At 44.2% G+C, this 18,460-nt stretch overlaps 2 protein-coding genes, 1 long non-coding RNA gene and 1 pseudogene across 8 annotated transcripts in view; 2 read left to right on the top strand and 2 right to left on the bottom strand.

Annotated features, from left to right (window-relative positions):
* Positions 1 to 2,463, bottom strand: part of LOC114885229 — a 42,654-nt gene extending 40,191 nt beyond the window's left edge. The window contains exons 1-2 of the long non-coding RNA XR_003791042.1: positions 1,903 to 2,463; positions 18 to 81 (exon numbers count right to left, since the gene is read on the bottom strand). This is a non-coding gene — a long non-coding RNA (uncharacterized LOC114885229). The remainder of the gene's footprint in view (positions 1 to 17; positions 82 to 1,902) is intronic.
* A 182-nt stretch (positions 2,464 to 2,645) lies between these two features.
* Positions 2,646 to 14,297, top strand: M6PR (mannose-6-phosphate receptor, cation dependent). 4 transcript variants are annotated; one of them, XM_029204809.1, is made up of 8 exons: positions 2,906 to 3,100; positions 8,131 to 8,304; positions 9,087 to 9,253; positions 10,302 to 10,411; positions 10,688 to 10,818; positions 11,375 to 11,501; positions 11,962 to 12,080; positions 13,071 to 14,297. In XM_029204809.1, the coding sequence occupies exons 2-8, from the start codon at positions 8,132 to 8,134 to the stop codon at positions 13,228 to 13,230; spliced, it is 987 nt and encodes a 328-aa protein (XP_029060642.1). In that variant the 5' UTR covers positions 2,906 to 3,100; position 8,131; the 3' UTR covers positions 13,231 to 14,297. The 4 variants fall into 4 exon arrangements, with proteins under 4 accessions (XP_029060645.1, XP_029060642.1, XP_029060641.1 ...); XM_029204812.1 differs by having other exon boundaries at positions 2,646 to 3,100; positions 11,962 to 13,597; XM_029204808.1 differs by lacking the exon at positions 2,906 to 3,100 and having other exon boundaries at positions 8,024 to 8,304.
* LOC114885227 lies at positions 4,351 to 6,884 on the top strand (annotated as a pseudogene).
* Positions 8,140 to 18,460, bottom strand: part of PHC1 (polyhomeotic homolog 1) — a 27,082-nt gene continuing 16,761 nt past the window's right edge. Inside the window, exons 11-16 of one of the 3 annotated variants that reach the window (XM_029204806.1) lie at positions 18,201 to 18,315; positions 17,241 to 17,349; positions 16,883 to 17,033; positions 16,185 to 16,416; positions 14,510 to 14,665; positions 8,140 to 8,227 (exon numbers count right to left, since the gene is read on the bottom strand). In XM_029204806.1, coding sequence (XP_029060639.1) covers positions 14,511 to 14,665; positions 16,185 to 16,416; positions 16,883 to 17,033; positions 17,241 to 17,349; positions 18,201 to 18,315 — 762 coding nt within the window. In that variant the 3' untranslated portion in view covers positions 8,140 to 8,227; position 14,510. Of the gene's footprint in view, positions 8,228 to 12,613; positions 14,666 to 16,184; positions 16,417 to 16,882; positions 17,034 to 17,240; positions 17,350 to 18,200; positions 18,316 to 18,460 lie in introns of those variants that run through there. The other 2 variants (XM_029204805.1, XM_029204807.1) reach the window with 2 other exon arrangements.

Genomic DNA, 18,460 nt, shown 5'->3' with positions numbered 1-18,460 from the left:
GGCAATTTTCCTCTCACCTCATCAGTGGGCTGTTCCTGTGGCAGGAACCACATCCTTTCTTCAGAGGTCTGAACCTCTCCCCTGTGGGTGGAAAAGTAGCACTTCGTTTAAGTTTCTAAGTTGCTTCCTTGTTAATCCATCTTCAGCCCTCAAGGGCTGTATTTTGTAGTTGCTACTTCTGTAAGATTTGTGTGTAACTTACAGTCCTCTCTTACCCCTTTTAGTAATTATTTTTTACTAAAAAATGACTCTTTATACTAAATTTTTCCTTAAAATGACTCATGTGGTATCTGTCTTCTGATTGGATGCTGAGTGATACAGGATCATTATTTCCCTCTTAGTCCTATCAAGAAATGCATACCTAAATCAGGAGGCAACATCAGACCAAACCAAAATGAGAGACATTCTACAAAATAAGTGACCTGTACTTTTCCAAATTTCAAGGTCAAATAAGATAAAGAAAAATGACAACTAATTGCAGTGTGTGACTCTGGCTTTGCTTCTGTGGTTGGGAAAGGGTAAAAAAGTGCTATAGTTCCTAATTTTGATAATTATACTGTGGTAATGTAAGAATGTCTTTATTATTAGGAAATACACAATGATGTACTTAGTGGTAATGGGGAACTTACCCTCAGATTGTTCAAAATAAAAGTGTGTGTGTGTGTGTGTGTGTGTGTGTGTGTGTGTAGGGAGGATGTGGGGGGGGAGAGACCAATAAAGCAAATGGGGCAACATGTAAATACTTGGCAAATCTAGGTAGAGTGTATACTGGAGTTCTTTGTACTCTTCTTGCATCTTTTCTAAAATGTTTAATTTATTGATATATTAAAATTGAAAATTACCAAAAACAAATTTAGCCCTTGAAATATGTTAAATATGATCATTTTTTAAAGGAGGGCATCAATAAAAGTTCAAAATTGAAATCTGGTTCAAGATGGCAAATAGAATACATGCATAATGGGTCTGAGAAACTACCAAACAAATATCAAAAGATTGCTAAGCAGATCAGAAAACGTGAGCAGGTAGAGTGTATTTGACAGTGAAACCACAGCAAAACCTGTAACAAAAAACTCACACAGGGCAAAGCTCTTGAGAGGTTAAAAAAGGCATTCCCAACAGAGCTCCCACCTGAGAGTCGACAAAAGAGCAGGTCTGGGACAATTTTCAAAGCCATGAATTGAAGCAAGCATCAGAATACCTAGCTCTTTCACGCACCCTTCCCTTTTCTGCACATACTAAAGAGGAGGCAGCCTCAACATTTGATTTTAGGAACCTCCTAGAAGCGCTTTCTTAATATTTTTATTGGAGTATAGCTGATTTACAATGTGTTAGCTTCTGCTGTACAGCAAAGTGAGTCAGTTATAAACACACGTATATCCGCTCTTTTTTTAGATTCTTTTCCCATATAGGTCATTACAGAGTATTGAATAGAGTTCCCCGTGCCATTCAGCAGATTCTTATTAGTTATCTAATCTATATATAGTAGTGTGTATGTGTCAATAGACAAATTACTTTTATTATTAGAAAGCAACTCATCTTTCAATTTTCGTATTTTTTACTTAAGACACATCCAAACCCAACCCAGATATACCACCTAGCCTGAATTGAATGTACCAGTTAATAAACAAATACAGTTTCCTATAGTCAGTATAACGCAGTGTCGACAGCATGAACTCTGGACTGTATACACAACCTATATAACTAACTTATCCCTAAATGATGGAGCCGGAATACTGACTCCATAACTTAGTAGCTGTGGGGCCCAGGGTAAGTTAAAAAAAAAAAAAAGTCACTTAGCCTCTGTCGCCTTTAATTTACTCATCCGTAAAATGGGGATAAGATACTTCCTCAGTAAGCTGGTCGTGAAGGTGAAGTGAACTGATACTCGTTTAAAACACGTACAACAGTGCCGGGTTTCTCACAGTGTCAGCTTCTATTATTATTCGATTCAAAACGCTGTTCCAGCTCTGGTGAACACAAAGAGGAATCAAAATCCAGTCGCCATCCGAGGAGACGTTGGGAGGCACACGCAAATGCAACGAGGAATCAAAGCAGAAAGAAACCAGACTAAAGCCAGGTGCGAGCAGCCAGCAGGCACTGGGAGGACGGAACGGTTCCAGCTGAAAAGGTTGAGTCCAGGAGTCACAGGAGCCTCTGAACCGAGTTCTATGAACGGGTAGGACTTCCACACACGGCTAAGACGCCACACGTGAGAGACACCGCAAAGGATCTTAGCAAAGGCGCAAAGACCAAAAATTGACTTGTCTCGGTCAGCAGAAGTGGCTGCAGAGTGTTTATCACACAAAATGCCGGAGGGATGATAAGGCTAACTGTAATAGTAAACCCTGCCGCACCTCACGGTGCTAAACCGGAGACAGGACGTAAAGAACAAAAGTGACGGTAAGAAAGCCAGGAGGACCACGACCCAGTCGCTCTCCACTATCCTCCAGGGACAACGCGACTCGTGGCCAGCACACAGCGAACCAGCGTCCCCCTCAGGCGGCAGACGTTCTGAAGCAGCAACCAGCACGAGAACTACAGCTCCCGCCGCAGCCTGGGGATCTGGCCCCGCCCCGCAGTTCCACTTCCGCCGCCCTCCGGTCCGACCTACCAGGGAGCGAGCCTGGCGCCTGACCGCGCGTGACCCCCGCGTGACCCCGCGTGACAGGGGCCCGAGCCGAGAGGCCAGGAGGTGGGAGTCTGGGACCCCACTCAGGAGAAAGGCGACCCGCAAAGGTGGAACTAAACTTGCAAATCTCGATAGGTTTTGATGCCGCGGGGGCGGAGCCTAAGGCCCACGGTCCTGGCCAATCAGCGTCCGGGATGATCTGAGAGGCCGGGAAGGGGAAAGCAGCGAAACGGTTCTACCGTGACATGCCGCGGGGTCTAGTGGGAGGAGCAGTTGCCCAGCGGCCGCCCGGCACTTCCTGTTTCCGGTTCCCGGAGTGGAGCCCTGCGAGGCGCTCGTTGGGTCGCTGACTCTGCCGCGAGCTCTGGAACCGGGGTCTGCGGCCGGCCCCTCGCTGGTGCTGTCTCCCAGCCGCGAGCAGGTACTCGGCCGGGGATTCTGAGCTGTGGCTGCTCCCTTTGCCTGTGACACGTGAGTATGAGGGGCGTGGAGGAGTGGGCTGGAGAGCGCTCACCCCTCGTGGCTGTGACGGGGGCCGGGATTGCTGAGTCTCCCTTGACCCGGGTTCTAGCCCAAAAATCCAGCTAAGGAGCCCGAGGGTAGAAAGGCGGAGGCGTAAGGTTGGGGAGTTACAGAGTCGCCAAGGGAGTGAGGGAGAAAGGATCTCCAAGACCAGAGTTTGGAAGGCAGGGAAAGGAAGGTCGCTAAGTCTGGAGTCTGTTCGAGGTGTTACTGGATACCCGTAGACGGGATTTTGGCCCGCATCGTAGAGGGAGGTCAGGTGGCATCATTTGTAGAGGGTATGGCCCTAAGCATTTGCAAAGTCGGGAGACTAGACGGGACGCGAATGTCTGGAAGCCTGGAAGAAGTTTGAGGGAGATGAGTGTATGGTACGAAGAGTCGCCAATAGAGGGATTTGCGTTCCTTTTTGGAGAGAGCTTCCGCCCTTGGGCTAGAGCTGCTTTCTTAAGTCTTTTCAACCTTGGGCGGTTCAGCTAGTTAGGGCTGCTCTTCTGAAAGTGTGGGCTGCTGGAGACAGGAGATAAGGGCCGTCGCCATCAGAAATGAGCCAGAGAGAAGAAAGTAGAAATTCCACCGAAAAACAGAAAATGGTCATGGCTAGTCTGGGGGAAGTGAGTGGTACAGAGGCCTAGTGATGTAAAGTGTTTCCCAATTCCTGGTTTAGTCATTGGTCATCCCATTGGAGGAGAATTTTTTAGCCTTAACTGTATGGATCTATCGTAGTAGAACAAGAAAATTGAAAGGGATTTTTCAAAATCTTTAAGTCCTGCCGCTTGTTTCCAAAGTATCTAGGACAAACTCTTGCATCTTGAGAATCTAATTGTAGCACAATTAGATGTAAAAAGGGACTACCCAGCCCTTGGATTTCATACTCTTAGGAATACATTTTTGCACTCCTTTATTTATCAGAAAATAGCTTTATACCATGACTCATTCAAGTTGCCTTACTAATAACTTCATACATGTTTAATACTTGTATAACCTAAGGCAAGTAACTTAAGCTCTGTAGGAATCAGTTTCCTCATCTGTAAAATGGGAGAAATTATATCTACTTTTCTGGGTTGTGAAGATTGATGAACATAATCTAGATAAAGCACTTAGAGCATATGCCACTGAATCAAAGAGAAGCAGCTCAAACGTAGCCAACCCTTAAGCAGGAAAGAGAAAAATATATCTCTTTTTATCTCCTATCTTTTTGAACCAATAATTAAATGAAAGCTAGTTCAACTCAACTAATGCTGGCTGCAGGGTGTTCAGCCCTTCATCCTTTTGCAGTTTTGTGAGAGTCTTTGTTCTAATTTGGGAAAAGAAATCATCAACTGTTAACAGATAAGGAACTAACTTTGAAGCCAGAGAACACAGTCTTGTGTGTGAGCATCCCCCCAGAAAATGGTCCTGGATAAAAGAATATTGAAAGCACAGAAAGTTGAAATTTCAAATTGGGTCCTGCAAGAATATAAAGAAAATGTCATGCTTAATCAATCTACTAAAAGGAGCTTCTTATTTTAGTCAGCTGGTCAAGTTGTGTGGATCAGTAAGTGAATTTAGAGAAGGTAGGAGTTTGAGGTCTGGGTTCTTTATTCTGCCTCCTATTTAGTGAACCATGTGAGGAGTCACTTCCCCTTCTTGCTTTGTCAAAATGAAAGCAAGACTTTGACTGCCTACTCTGATCCCCAAAAAACTTAATGTGAAAGGAATGGTTAAGTGTAGACCATGAGCTCAGAGCTGCACTATCTGGTTCATGCCACTAGCTGTGTCTAGTTTTCTCCTCTGTAAAATAAGGACAGTCATATTTACTGCATAGGGTTTTTGTAAGGCTTAACTGGTTAATGTATGTTAAATGCCTAGCAAAAGGCAAGCACTCTATTAAGTGTTTCCTGTTGATGCTTTGTATGTGTTTATGGGAGCCTCAGACTTTGTGGCTGGCTATACTTATTCTATGGAAACACCTTATTAATATTACTACAATGAATTGATGTTTGGAGTACACCAAGTCGGGGAGATGACTTCCCAAGTATTGGTTGCCCTAGTGGAATGTGGGAAACGGAATGTCAAATGTGGGACTTCCCTGGTGGCGCAGTGGTTAAGAGTCCGCCTGCCAATGCAGGGGACACGTGTTCGATCCCTGGTCCGGGAAGATCCCACATGCCGCAGAGCAACTAAGCCCGTGCACCACAACTACTGAAGTCCACGCGCCTAGAGCCTGTGCTCCACAACAAGAGAAGCCACCGCAATGAGAAGCCCACACACTGCAACAAAGAGTAGCCCCCGCTCACCTCAACTAGAGAAAGCCCGCGCTCAGTAATGAAGACCCAACACAGCCAAAAATAAATAAATAAAATAAATTTTAAAAAAAGAATGTCAAATGTAAGTTCATTTAGCTCTTTATCATGGTGCCTCAGAGGCAGTTGGCCACTTCAGGATGAAGTTGAACATCTCTTTCCCAGCCAATGGCTGCCAGAAACTCATTGAAGTGGACGATGAACAAAAACTTCATACCTTTTGTAAGAAGCATATGGCCACAGAAGTTGCTGCTAATGCTCTGGGTGAAGAATGGAAGGGTTATGTGGTCTGAATTGGCGGGAACAACAAACAAGGTTTTCCCCATGAAGCAGGTGTCTGGACCCATGGTAGAGTCTACCTGCTACTGAGTAAGGGGCATTCCTGTTACAGACCAAGGAGGACTGGAGAAAGAAAGGACAGATCTGTACGGGGTTGCATTGTGGATGCCAATCTGAGTGTTCTCAACTTGGTCATAGTGGAAAAAGGGGAGAAGCATATTCCTGGACTCACAACTTCGCCTCGTCAGCTGGGGCCCAAAAGAGCTAGCAGAATCCACAAACTTTTCAGTCTCTCTCTATGTCCGCCAGTATATTGTGAGAGAAAACCCCTAAACAAAGAAGGTAAGAAACCTAGGACCAAAGCACACGTGTTCTGCAACACAAACGTCAGCATATTGCTCTGAAGAAACAAAATACTAAGAAAATAAGGAAGAGGCTGCAGAATATGCTAAACTCTTGGCCAAGAGAATGAAGGAGGCCAAAGAAAAACAACAGGAACAGATTGCCAAGAGACGGAGGCTGTCCTCTGAGAGCTTCTACCTCCAAGTCTGAGTCCAGTCAAAAACGAGATGTTCTAAGAGTAACAAATAAATGAGATCAGACATCCAAAAAAAAAAATGTTAGTTTGTTTAGGAGAGTGGAGAAAATTTATTCAGGTACCTATTAGTACCCATTAAATTCTGCCTGTTTTAAGTTTTATATGCTAAAAATGCAGTGGAGTCAGTGGACCAGCATGACAAAGAATTAGAGGACTTTAAAAGAGTATTCAAACCAAAGTCCAGACTTGTAGTATGGAAGCATTTTATCATAAGTGAGAAAAGTTTGGAAGAATTGAATCTTTGTATCAGAAAAATTGGTGATACTGTTATAAAATTAACAAGTAGTGATGGCCTAAGGGATCATTAATGGATACCAAAGTGATTTCTTTTGAAAGGGTAAATCAGTGGATCCTGGGTATAAAGATGGAGTTAGAGAAAAGAAAATGAGTTTGGGAAACAGCCGCACGCTGCCATTCCTAAAGCAGTACAAGCATCAGATGAATTGGATTTGCTAAATTGTAAAGTGATGTGATGAATTCCTAGAGTTATCAGCAATTGGAAGCTAGAAACTCTTGAGGTTCATGACTTGTAGAGCCTGAGGTGGCTTTTGGAATACTTATTCAAACCACTCATTTGGACCTAGTGAATTTTGTTCTTCCTATCATTTAAATGATTGAATGATTTTTCAGAGGTGAGACATCAGAACAGGTAGATGTCGAGTTTTAGGTGCTGTGGCGGTGTTTCTCTCTGTTCATCATTCTTATGGTGAATATGAACAAAGACTGTTAGATGCTCCTGAATATTAAAATGAGGACTTAGGTCCCAAAGTATTCAAGTCTTTTTCTCTATTTTACATCTTTCTTAATAACTTCCAGCTGGCCCTTATCAAGTGTCAGTTGTAATTCGAGTATTATCTTATGGAGGGCCACTGGGTTAAGCAGTATTTATGGACCAGTACTGAACGCTAAATAATGAGACATCTTAATCTAATTTCTTGCCAAATGGTAAAGAGGCAAGGATGTCGCCACCAGGCTGTCATAATTTAATTCTTTTTGTTCTTTCCTTTCCCTCTTCTCAGCCCCATAGTTTGTTCTGAAGGACTTACCTATGAATTAGACTGAAAGTGATTGATATATGGAGTTTCCCGACACAGGTGATAGATATATATGTGCATGTGTGTATATACATATATATGTGTATCTGTATATGGGTTTCCTAACACAGGTGCTCTTGGCACAGAGATATTAAAAGGTAATATTTGTTGCATATGCCAAAGAATCTTATAGTTTCTGCATAATCAAAATACTGTTCATTGGTCACACTTAAGTATTCTCTAGGCCATTGATTGGTTCTTCTGACAGTTTCTAGGACCAAAGATGTGTTTTTCTCCCAATACAGCTTAGAAATCTAGATATTTTTTTGTGCACACCTTGCACACCTGCACACCTTGCAGAAATCGCAACAACAATCTATAGACACTAACTCTTCACCAAGGCCAGTGCTGTCCTCTTTGTTGAATGTACATGAAAGGGGCACGAGAAGGACAGGAGGTGACCAGTGGTGTCAAGCAAGGGAGTCAGCTAGGAAGAAGCTTTTGAAATAAGTTTTAAAAAGAAAAAGAGAAACCTGGAGGCTTAAGGTTCCAATTCTGAATATTAAATAATGGGGAAAACAGAACTTGAAATGGAGACAAGAAAATAAAGCCCAACATCATAATAATGAAGAAAACTGGCTAATGTAAAATAATAGGTGGTGGGTGGAAGATTAAAAGGTTAAAAAAATACCATTCATTTATGACACATTCATATGCTTTATTTCTTTCCCTTCTCTCCCGATCCTCTCCCTCTTTCCCTAACACACGCACTCCCTCTCCCAAAAGGATGTTCCCCCTCTACAGCTCCTGGAGGACTGGCCTGCTGCTGCTGCTGGCCGTGGCAGTAAGAGAATCCTGGCAGACCGAAGAAAAAACATGCGACCTGGTAGGAGAAAAGGATAAAGAGTCAGAGAAAGAGTTGGCTCTACTGAAGAGGCTGACGCCGCTGTTTAACAAAAGGTAAATGAGAAGAATCTTAAAGGGCTTGAGGAGCTAACTTTATTAAAGAATCTCTTCCTCCTCTTACTGATTTTATTTTAGTATTTTATTTAGTAGTATTTAGTACTGATTTTATTCCCCCCCCCCAAACATAGGGGGGATACATGTATCATAACCTCCTCTGAGAGACAGTTCTAATCTGAACTTTAGCAATATTAGTCTTATTTGGCCGTGCTGTCTTGCTTTCCTTCATGATATAGAGCACATGCTCAGCCCAGTGTTCAGCAGCCCTGTGCAGGTACCTTATGCAGAAGAGTAGCGGTTTCCAAGACTGGATCCAAGAAACCAGCTCATAGGAACTAAAAAGCATTATTTGATGCCTCGATATTTAGAAATATCAGAATAACATATTTAGGCCTGCTGCGTCATCGTGTCAGGAATCTTCTGGTATATAAATCTGAAGATAATCTTTAAGGAAGGAGGGTGTATCTCATGAACATAGACCCTTACTCAAGGGGAAGTAGTAGCTAATGTTTTAGCATAGTGTAGAGCAATTATTCTAGAAATATCTAGAATACTAGCTGTCTTAGATGCTGTATTTTAATCAGTCATCATCAACAGGGTGTTCTGTCTGGGTCATGGATATCTCATGATGCAACAGATATTATTCACTAGGACGTTGAGCCGTGACATCAGATAAATAAGTTGAGTGCACCATTGTTGTTGTTATTAAAAAGGAAACTGCTCTTCCTAAGGCTGACAGCTGTAACTGTCCTCTTCCTTCTCCTCACTTCTCCTCACAGCTTTGAGAGCACCGTGGGCCAGGGCCAAGACATGTATGTCTACATGTTCCGGGTGTGCCGAGAAGCTGGCAACCACACCTCTGGGGCAGGCCTGGTGCAGATCAACAAAAGTAATGGGAAGGAGACAGTAGTAGGGAGACTCAACAGGACTCAGATCTTCAATGGAAGTAAGATTCTCCCTGTTGATCAGTTAATTGAATCCCTCTGATAATCCTGTATGTCTCAGCCCTTCCCAGGCTCTTCAGTGTACCATACGGTATGTGTGGTTCAGCTCACCTGAGATACCTGCACACCACAGGATACCTAGTTCCACAGCTCCTCCACAGCCAAGGCTCAGGACATTTATGTGTTTGTTTTAAAGTGAGATCAAGCTTTTTTGCAAACCAGTCAGTCTACAAAAATTTCCCTACCATCTTGAGTTATGTTGATAATATTTCTCAAAAATCATAAAATCATATTGCTGGAAAGGACTATGTGAGCAACTGTGGTCTATTTTCCTCCCTTAAGCAGATAAATAAAATTTTCACTGCACATTGTTGCTCCTATAAATAACATAATAAAAAACAATGTCAAGAGTTTGGGGCTAGAGGTCAGAAGACTGGATTTTTGATCCAGCTTATATTTATTTGTCCTGTGACTTTGAAAAATCATTTTACCTTTTTGATTTTGTTTTCTCATATGCAAAATTGGAAGCACAGTCCTTACCTGATTCACCTCATGTGATTATTGATCAAATGACACTTTGCAAAAGAAATTTGAACACAGTAAATACTAAAGAAGGAAAAATGCCCCTCAGTCTTCAAAATCATCCACTTTGAATTTATCTGTGGTGACTTTATGATCTTAGGCTTTCCCTTGCCACCAAGTAATTGGATGGAACCTCTCCTTTTGATGTTAGCAGGTATTCGGAAAATGTGAGTCATGATTAAGGTATGGATCATAATTGTATTTGCACTGTCAATTGCCTTAATTTTTGTGGAAAATTAAGGTTATTCTTGTATGACTGTCTGATTCTTAGTCGTCTTAATAAGGGAACACATAGCTGTTATAAAGGAGCAAGGTTTAACTGCTGTTTCTGGTATACAGAGCTCATCCTGAAAGGGTTATTTTAATTACAGCCAATTTCATTGAACTCACTTGCACTCTACCACAGTGCCCAGGTCTGCCTCTGCTTTTCCCGCACCCCAAAGCTCCGTTTTCCTTGTCCCTCCTCAGGTAATTGGATCATGCTGATCTATAAAGGGGGTGATGAATATGACAGTCACTGTGGCAAGGAGCAGCGTCGGGCAGTGGTGATGATCTCCTGCAATCGACACACCCTAGCGGTGAGGCACCCTGGGGCCTACGAGCCTAGAGGAAATGAAAGGACTGGCCTGAGGTGGGAGAGACTGTCCAAAGGGAACAAGATAATTGGGACCAAGGAGATAAAACGAGAAGTTCAGCTTTTCCCTGAGTCATAGGCACCCGTGTTCCATCATACGTGGAAGAGGAGGTTTTGAACCAGGAGAAAGCAAATGTTTTGGGGGTTTTGTGGGTTTGTGCTTTTTTCAGACAGGTGTCAGACACAACATAAATGTTGTGTTCTGTCCTCTTGTCATCAGGACAATTTTAACCCTGTGTTTGAGGAGCGAGGCAAAGTCCAAGACTGTTTCTACCTCTTTGAGATAGACAGCAGCCTGGCCTGTTCCCCAGAGATCTCCCACCTCAGCGTGGGTTCTGTCTTACTTGTCACGTAAGTACGTTTTCCTTTATCAGTCCAAACCTTTTTTTTTTTTTTTAACTCCACAATTACTTGGAGGCCTGTAGGTACAAATAGTGTGTGTGCATGTATATGTTACACTATAATTTGTAAAAATCCTCTTTAAACTCTGTGCAAGTATTAAAAAATGACTTAATGTTTTGGACCCAATAAATATTTGCATTTGGATATAGGGTTTTTTCCCTACTGGAGGGCTGGACAGTTTTTAATATGCTGCCATTAGATTATTCGAACTTTTAAAGAAATGGAGTTGTGTATCTAATGGTGACTGTTCTCAGCCCTAAGTCAGAGTCACAAACTCTATCTTATTTTATTCTGATCATTTTGGTTTTCTCAGACTGACACTCTAATTGGTTTTCTAAGGACCTACCAGCCCTCTTGTTCATTCAACTGACTACCTTTTTTTTCCCTTTCATTTTTATGGAACACAGCTTAGGAAATAGGTAACAATGAATATAGAGATTATCTTTAGTATCTGAGTCTTACTATTTCTTGGTTTTTGAGTATAGATGTCTTTCTCTCTCAACAGGTTTGCATCGCTGATCGCCGTCTATATCATCGGGGGATTCCTGTACCAGCGACTGGTGGTGGGAGCCAAAGGAATGGAGCAGTTTCCCCACTTGGCCTTCTGGCAGGATCTTGGCAACCTGGTAGCAGTAAGTAACAGGGCAGCTGGCTGAGTCCGTGGCCTACAGACAAGGTTGAATGACCAGCCATCCTGGTTTGCCCAGACTGAGGGGTTTCCTGAGACACAGGACATTGGGTGCTAAAACCACAAAAGTCCCAGCAAACCAAGACAGTTGGTTGCCCTAGTACAGATAAGCAACATAGCATCTTAGTGTCTGGCCTTGCTAAGGCCTGGCTGGAAGGAGCAGTCCTTTTCCTGAGATTTGGGAGCCTGATACAGCTCTTAAGGGGCCTAGGTGAGGAAAGGGTGAGGCCAAGTTAGAACCTGTCTATTCTTCCCCACATTCAATTCAAGCTGATCCTTGGAGCTTTGGGGTTTTCTCTTCATTATCCCTGGAGAAAACCAGTTCCTGCCACATTCTTGGACCATAACACCTGAAAGCTGCTGATTTCAAATGATCGTTTCCTTCCTTTCCTTTCCCCCTACAGGATGGTTGTGACTTTGTGTGCCGATCTAAACCCCGAAACGTGCCTGCTGCGTATCGTGGTGTGGGGGATGACCAGCTGGGGGAGGAGTCGGAAGAAAGGGATGATCATTTATTACCGATGTGATTGCACTTTAAATGTCCGGCTTCTTCAGCCCCCAAACCAAAGCATCCTCAGCCAGGTTTCTTAAGCAGCCTCCGCTCCAGTCTCTCATCTCACCCTTAATATTGCTCTTGCTTTCCGGTTTGCTTTTGGTTTGCATCCACTTGTCAGTAGTAGAAATGCCTTCCCTTTGTTCCCTATTTGTTTTCCCTCCTGAAAGGTACAGTTGTAGGACAGAGATAATATAATAGGGCCAATGACAGCAGAGGCTGTTGCACTGTCCTTTGGTATCAGAAAGTGCAAGTAGGGGAGTTATCATGAGCAAAAGGGTATGGCAGGCTCCCTGACCCTTCCTTTTTTAAACACATTTTCACAAGTTTTTGAGACACTGGATTTCTTTAATTTAAAAAAAAAAAAAGCAAAGAAACATTATTTATACAAGGTTTGATTGCTTTCATGCTGTTGCTCTGTACCCTACAGTATAGTCTCCATGAGAATCTGGATGTAATTTCTTGCTGCTTGGAACTATTTTGCAGTGATTACTTGGTTGTAGTCCAAGTACTGCCATTTGGTTTGAGCCTGGTGATGTCGGAGACTTAATTCTCCCACCTCTGGAATTAGGATGGGAAAATTTGAAATTTCCCAATTAGAGGATTACAAGGTACCATACATCATTTGCTGGCATTGGAGTGACTTTATAGCTGGAGCTAGGACCTGGACTGTAGTCTAAAGTTATTGGTCCATCTGCAGCCAAAATGCCTAATCCAGAAGTCCAGTCCATTGGAAAGGGACATTGAAATTGACCTCCTGTGCCGCCGGGTTCCAGAAAAGGGAAGTCTGTTTACCTTGGTAGTGGGATCTCCTTGATGGCTTTCTTCTCCCACTTGCAGTCAAAGCTGGCGAAACTTTTCTTACTCCTAAAACGTTCCCTGTATCAGTATTTCTAAACATGTTGCACTTTCCTTCATAGGCATGTCATTTTGACTTTTTTTTTTTTTTTTTGCCCCCAGTCTTCTGGAAAGGGAATGGAGGCAGAAGTGGGACATCCAGGGCTCTGCCACCTTCTGCCCTGGCTGCGGCGGCTGCAGCACTTGTCCCTTTTTCTGGCTCAGGGACGTGTCTTCTTGCCCACGACATTACTTCTGTGGGGAGACGGTCTTAATCTTCTGATGCTTCCACCTTTCTGTTCAGGCCGTGTGCCCAGAAACCTGGCCTGATCTTTGTGTGATAGTGAGCCTGGGCCACTGAAGAGTAACATGGCTCCACTGGACACAGGAGGATGGAATCAATAGGCAGGGGCCTTTTTTAGCCTTTAGAGAAGGAAATGAAATGATTTCATCTTTGGACTTTTAAATACTATTGGAATGATTTTTTTTCTTCTTTCTAAACAGGGAAAATAATGTTATATAAGCATCTTTTTTGTTATTTGTTTGCATCCCTCCCCCACAATCTGGTGTTTTAAAAATGCAAAAAATATATGTATACATTTTTTTGTACAAAAACACTTAAAAGATTAAAAAAAAAAAACACGTTGGCCTAGTCATTTGTGTGAAAGAAGAGGGTAGATACACTGGAATGATGGAGTAACAGACAACTGAGACCAATTTTCATCCTTTTACTGAGGAGGAAAAAAAATATTTAATATTTTTGTTGTATAAGGTATAGCGCCTAAGGCAGGTACTTCTATTCCTGACCTCAGTCCCACGCGCTCCTGCTTTATAAAGCTATAGGACAGAGCAGAGTTGGAATGGAAAAGAAAGGTGGGGTAGGAGACAACAGATAAACTGGAAAGGAGCAGGGGGGTGCGGAAAGAAAGACAACAGCCACATGTGTGCCCAAAACTTTTAGTCCCTGCAGCAAATCAGAATGATGCCAACCCAGTCTCTACCCTGGCTGGTGACCCTGCCGTGGATGCAGGAGAAAATATCCAATACTAAGGGAGTGACAACAAAACTCTGGGCCACAGCTACAGTCACACGATCCAGAGGGAAGAGGGAGTGCCAGATTTTGCTACTTGTGTCACACAAGCTAGAAAACCCTAGCTCCCCCACTGCTGAGGCACACCTACATTCCACCCATTTCCTCGCCTCACCATACTGTACATTCCTCCTCTAGGAGAATTCTGACCCTGGCTAGACACTCCGCTCTGGGATAAGGCCGAGCAGTCCTAGTTCTCTAGACTGCCTCTTTTATAAAGATTGGATTAGGGTAGGTGAGAATCGTAAAGATTTAAAAAATAAAGTAGAACCCAGAGAAATGTCAAAGCTGCCACCACGTAGCACCAGCGACCAATTCTTGCACTTGTCTTCCCTGTCTCAGTAATCCCCTCTACAGAAGACATACATAATTGGAACAGCTCTGTCTTCCCTGTGAAGTCTCTGCTGGCACCAGGTTATAACCTGGACAGTGGGGAGTGTCTGCCTTAGGCTGGTTTGTGCAAGAGGGCCACCTTAGGTCTCCTTGAGGACGTTTATCTTGGCGCAGATCTTGAGGGCAGGGCCCAGCTTGATGTTCATGGCACTCATAAGATGTTCCTCTTTAAGTAATAAAAGGGCCTGTCCATCAATCTCCTGGGAACGAAACTCCTCTGCAATCTCTTGGCAGCCTAGAAGGAAATGATGGGAATATGTATGAGAAACTACACGGTAGCACCAAAGTACTTGTCCTAAATTCAGTAATACAGTGGCCTGACATGGCAAGCTTTGGAAGCAAAATGAAATCAGAGCAACTGGCTATTTATAAAAACAAAAAGAGCCAAGACATGGACTTCCCTGGTGGCGCAGTGGTTAAGAATCCGCCTGCCGATGCAGGGGACGTGGGTTCGATCCCTGGTCCGGGAAGATCCCACATGCCGCAAAGCAACTAAGCCCGTGTGCCACAACTACTGAGCCTGCGCTCTAGAGCCCGCAAGCCACAACCGCTGAGCCCATATGCTGCAACCGCTGAGGCCCACGCACCTAGAGCCCGTGCTCCACAACGAGAAGCCACCACAGCGAGAAGCCCGTGCACCGCAGCGAGGAGCGGCCCCTGCTTGCCACAACTAGAGAAAGCCCACGCACAGCACTGAAGACCCAACGCAGCCGAAGTATTAACTTTTTTTTTAAAAAAAGAGCCAAGATAAAACACCTAAGTTGTTCAACCAGAGAGATACCTTCATTCAGATAACCTGAGGGGGGCAAAGGGAGGGAGCAATATATATATATATATATATATATATATATATATGTTTTGACACTGGCAAGAAAATCAAAGTTAAGAGCCGTCTTGACATCTTTAAGGGCCCAGAATTCAGACAAAATACCAAGAAGGGTAGGAGGTTTTCCTGCTGGAGAAAGCCATCCCTTTGTCAAGAATAGCTTATCTGCCAATGCAGGGGACACAGGTTCGAGCCCTGGTCCGGGAAGATCCCACATGTCACGGAGCAACTAAGCCTGTGCGCCACAACTACTGAGCCTGCACTCTAGAGCCCCTGTGCCACAACTACTGAAGCCCGCGTGCCACAACTACTCAGCCCGTGTGCCACAACTACTCAGCCCACGCACCTAGAGCAGCCCATGCTCCGCAACAAGAGAAGCCGCTGCAATGAGAAGCCCGTGCACCACAGTGAGGAGCGGCCCCCGCTCGCCACAACTAGAGAAAGCCCACACACAGCAACGAAGACCCAACACAGCCAAAAATTATAAAATAAATAAATTTATTTTAAAAAAAAAAGAATAGCTTATAAATAATCCTGCCTTGAAGAGAGCAGGGCAACAATGGCCCATTATTTCCTAATCCCCTTCTCCACTGAGAAAAGTCTTTTATCCACGGTGGGTATCCCAATTAATCACACATAAAAAAATACTTTAAAAATTATTGGTTAAGAATCATAGATGAAAATCAACTGTTGCAAAATTACTGACATAGCAGAGGACAGTCAACCCAGGAAAACTGGGAAACCAGGCTGTGGACAAAACCGGAATAAATACCAAGAGTAGAGCCTTCGTCATACCATACTTAAGCCTCTACTGCTTAAGTCCGTTACATTTCCAGTTACAAAAGCCCCTGTGGGATGACCTAAAGAAAACTGTAGGAAAATGAAGCAATATAGGTGACCTGGGTCCTGGTGGACAGGCCCGCGATACCTTGTAGAGATGCAATAAACTCATACACCTCCTCTACGCTCCAACGGCTAGGATTACTGGACAGGAACACAGGGTTGATGCCATGTAATTCTGGTGTAGGCGGAGCTGTATTGGGGTTCCCCAGGTCACGTTCTCCATGCCCTGCTCGCACGGATAAAGGCCCAGGAGATGTTGGAGAGAGTGCTTCATCGTAACTGGAATTATCTGAACCCCGGCTAGAGTCCTCTTGACCCTACAGAAAAAAAACGCAAAACAGGTCACAAGTAACGGTGTCATGAGGTTTCCCTCTCCTTTCCCCAGCCACCCTGGGTTTGGATTACTATCGGGCACAGAGGAAAAACTAATCTTAGCACAAGTGAAATAATCTGTACTTCACGTGCAAATGCCCGAAGTCACCAGTCCGCTCTCGAGTGCCTTTCAAGTATGAACTGTATCCCTCTCTCGGTTCTCCCCTTCTACCAACAACTGCCCTAGATTTTCCCTCCTCAAACACGGCATAAGGATTAACAGACAGGCAACCAGTAAGGTGAGAAGAGACACAGAGGTCAGGATCTCTTGGAATTTGGAGTAAGGCAATCAACGCAAAACCAGAGTTCTGGTCTCATACTCATTTTAGCTGGGCAAAGGAACTGCCCCGTGGGGAAGAGGAAGGAAAAAGGCCCATTTCTGAGGTAGTGCGCCCCGCACCGGCAGCTCACCCGGTGACGCTTGCCCTGGATCTTGGCACGGGCGATGTCGGAGGAGCTGCGGCGGGGTCCGCGCCGGCGAACGCGGGCATAGTTGGCTTCTTGAAACTCTTTCATTTTTTTCCTCTTCAGCCGGAATTGGTGGCTACAGCTCACATTATACCTACAGGTCGGGGCACGTACAGGAGGTCATGAGTGCTACCAGAGAAGACCGCCTTGCTCCCCTGCACTAAATGTGAACTGGGATTTTAAGGGCCGATTTGGGGAAGGGAATGAAAGCAGGGGAGACATTAACTATGAGCCTTGAGCAGATCCTAGGGAAGGGGTGTAAGGTTAGATGGAGGGGGGTGAGGCGGGGTGCCTACAGTACCTCTTTGCGCAAGTCATGGAGCAGAATCTCTTGGAGCCGCGAAACTGCTCTGCAGGGGCGTACTTCCCACAGTACTCGCACTTCAGGAGGTTCGCCTTCTTATCGAGCTCTGAAAACAAGGCAGCGCGGGAGGGCTGCATCGGTTTCTGCTGCCACTCAGGCCCCCATCAGGCCCAACGCTGGACTCTAATTACTCTCAGGGTTCCCCCCAAAGACCTACTCAACCTAATTGAGAATCTCCCTAAAACAAAGTTCAAGATCCAGAACCGTAAAGAACTGTCCCTCAAGAACATCACAGTCTTCCTAACCTTAAGCCAGACGATTTCCACTTTAAATGACTAATTTTATCCTGACTCATAATCTCAGATTTCAGACAAGACTGCATTTCTGAACAGGAGAGAGGAAAAGATTACTTAATGCCTGGAAAGACATAAGACCTCTCTCCCACAGAAGTTTCCAAAAGCAGGGGGGGAAATGTGAACAGGACTCCTTAACATGTAGTACAGAATCTAGAATAAGGAGAACTGGAAATTAAGATATAGCCTGTATTTTTTTTTTTTTTTTTTTTTTTGGCCGCACCCTGCAACATGCAGGATCTTAGTTCCCCAACCAGGGATCAAACCCGTGCCCCCTGCAGTGGAAGCGTGGAGTCCTAACCACTGAACCGCCAGGGAATTCCCAGAAATAGCCTATTTTAGATCGTCTTTTGAAAAATATATCCTTATAGTAAATAATTCAACAGATTACTCTAGCTTGATAAAATTCCCCTTAATTCTATCCTATGGAACAACTTTTGTGTGAGTCTACGTATTCTGTTATATGATGTGGCTTCTGGTTTCTCAGTGTGGATGGACTTCACGTAATTCCCACTTTAAACAGATAATTCCTATTTTACACTAAGTCCTCAAACACATCTCCATCAGCCTCCTTCCCCAGATGGGTCTCTAAATAAATACTTACCAGCAGATGGGCTGTCCCCACCTAAGGGGCCACCCGACTGATTCTCATTCAGCCCTGTCACGAGGCCAGTCTGCAGTGGCTTCTCAGACTCTTTCAGTAACTGAGAACAACCCACCTGTCCCAGAAAAAGGTTAGTTAAGTTAGCCTAATTCCTTTCTGCTTCCCTATAGCTTTCCCCACCATTTTTCACCACCATGTCTCTGCCCAGATTTCTGAGTTAATGACCAAGTCCGATGCAGAGAAAACCATTTTCAATACAG

The sequence above is a fragment of the Monodon monoceros genome, unplaced genomic scaffold, assembly GCF_005190385.1.
Source record: "Monodon monoceros isolate NGI ecotype Baffin Bay Population unplaced genomic scaffold, NGI_Narwhal_1 Super_Scaffold_6, whole genome shotgun sequence".
In the NCBI taxonomy this organism is placed as follows: Eukaryota; Metazoa; Chordata; class Mammalia; order Artiodactyla; family Monodontidae; genus Monodon; species Monodon monoceros.
This window is presented reverse-complemented; position numbering and strand designations above follow the sequence as displayed.

Bases quoted from the DNA above. Each gene is read 5' to 3' on its own strand.
- M6PR (XM_029204808.1), top strand. From the start codon at position 8,045: ATGACACATTCATATGCTTTATTTCTTTCCCTTCTCTCCCGATCCTCT. The intron at 10,412-10,687 runs GTGAGGCACCCT...TCTTGTCATCAG, and splicing joins GCAATCGACACACCCTAGCG to GACAATTTTAACCCTGTGTT. The intron at 10,819-11,374 runs GTAAGTACGTTT...CTCTCTCAACAG, and splicing joins GGTTCTGTCTTACTTGTCAC to GTTTGCATCGCTGATCGCCG.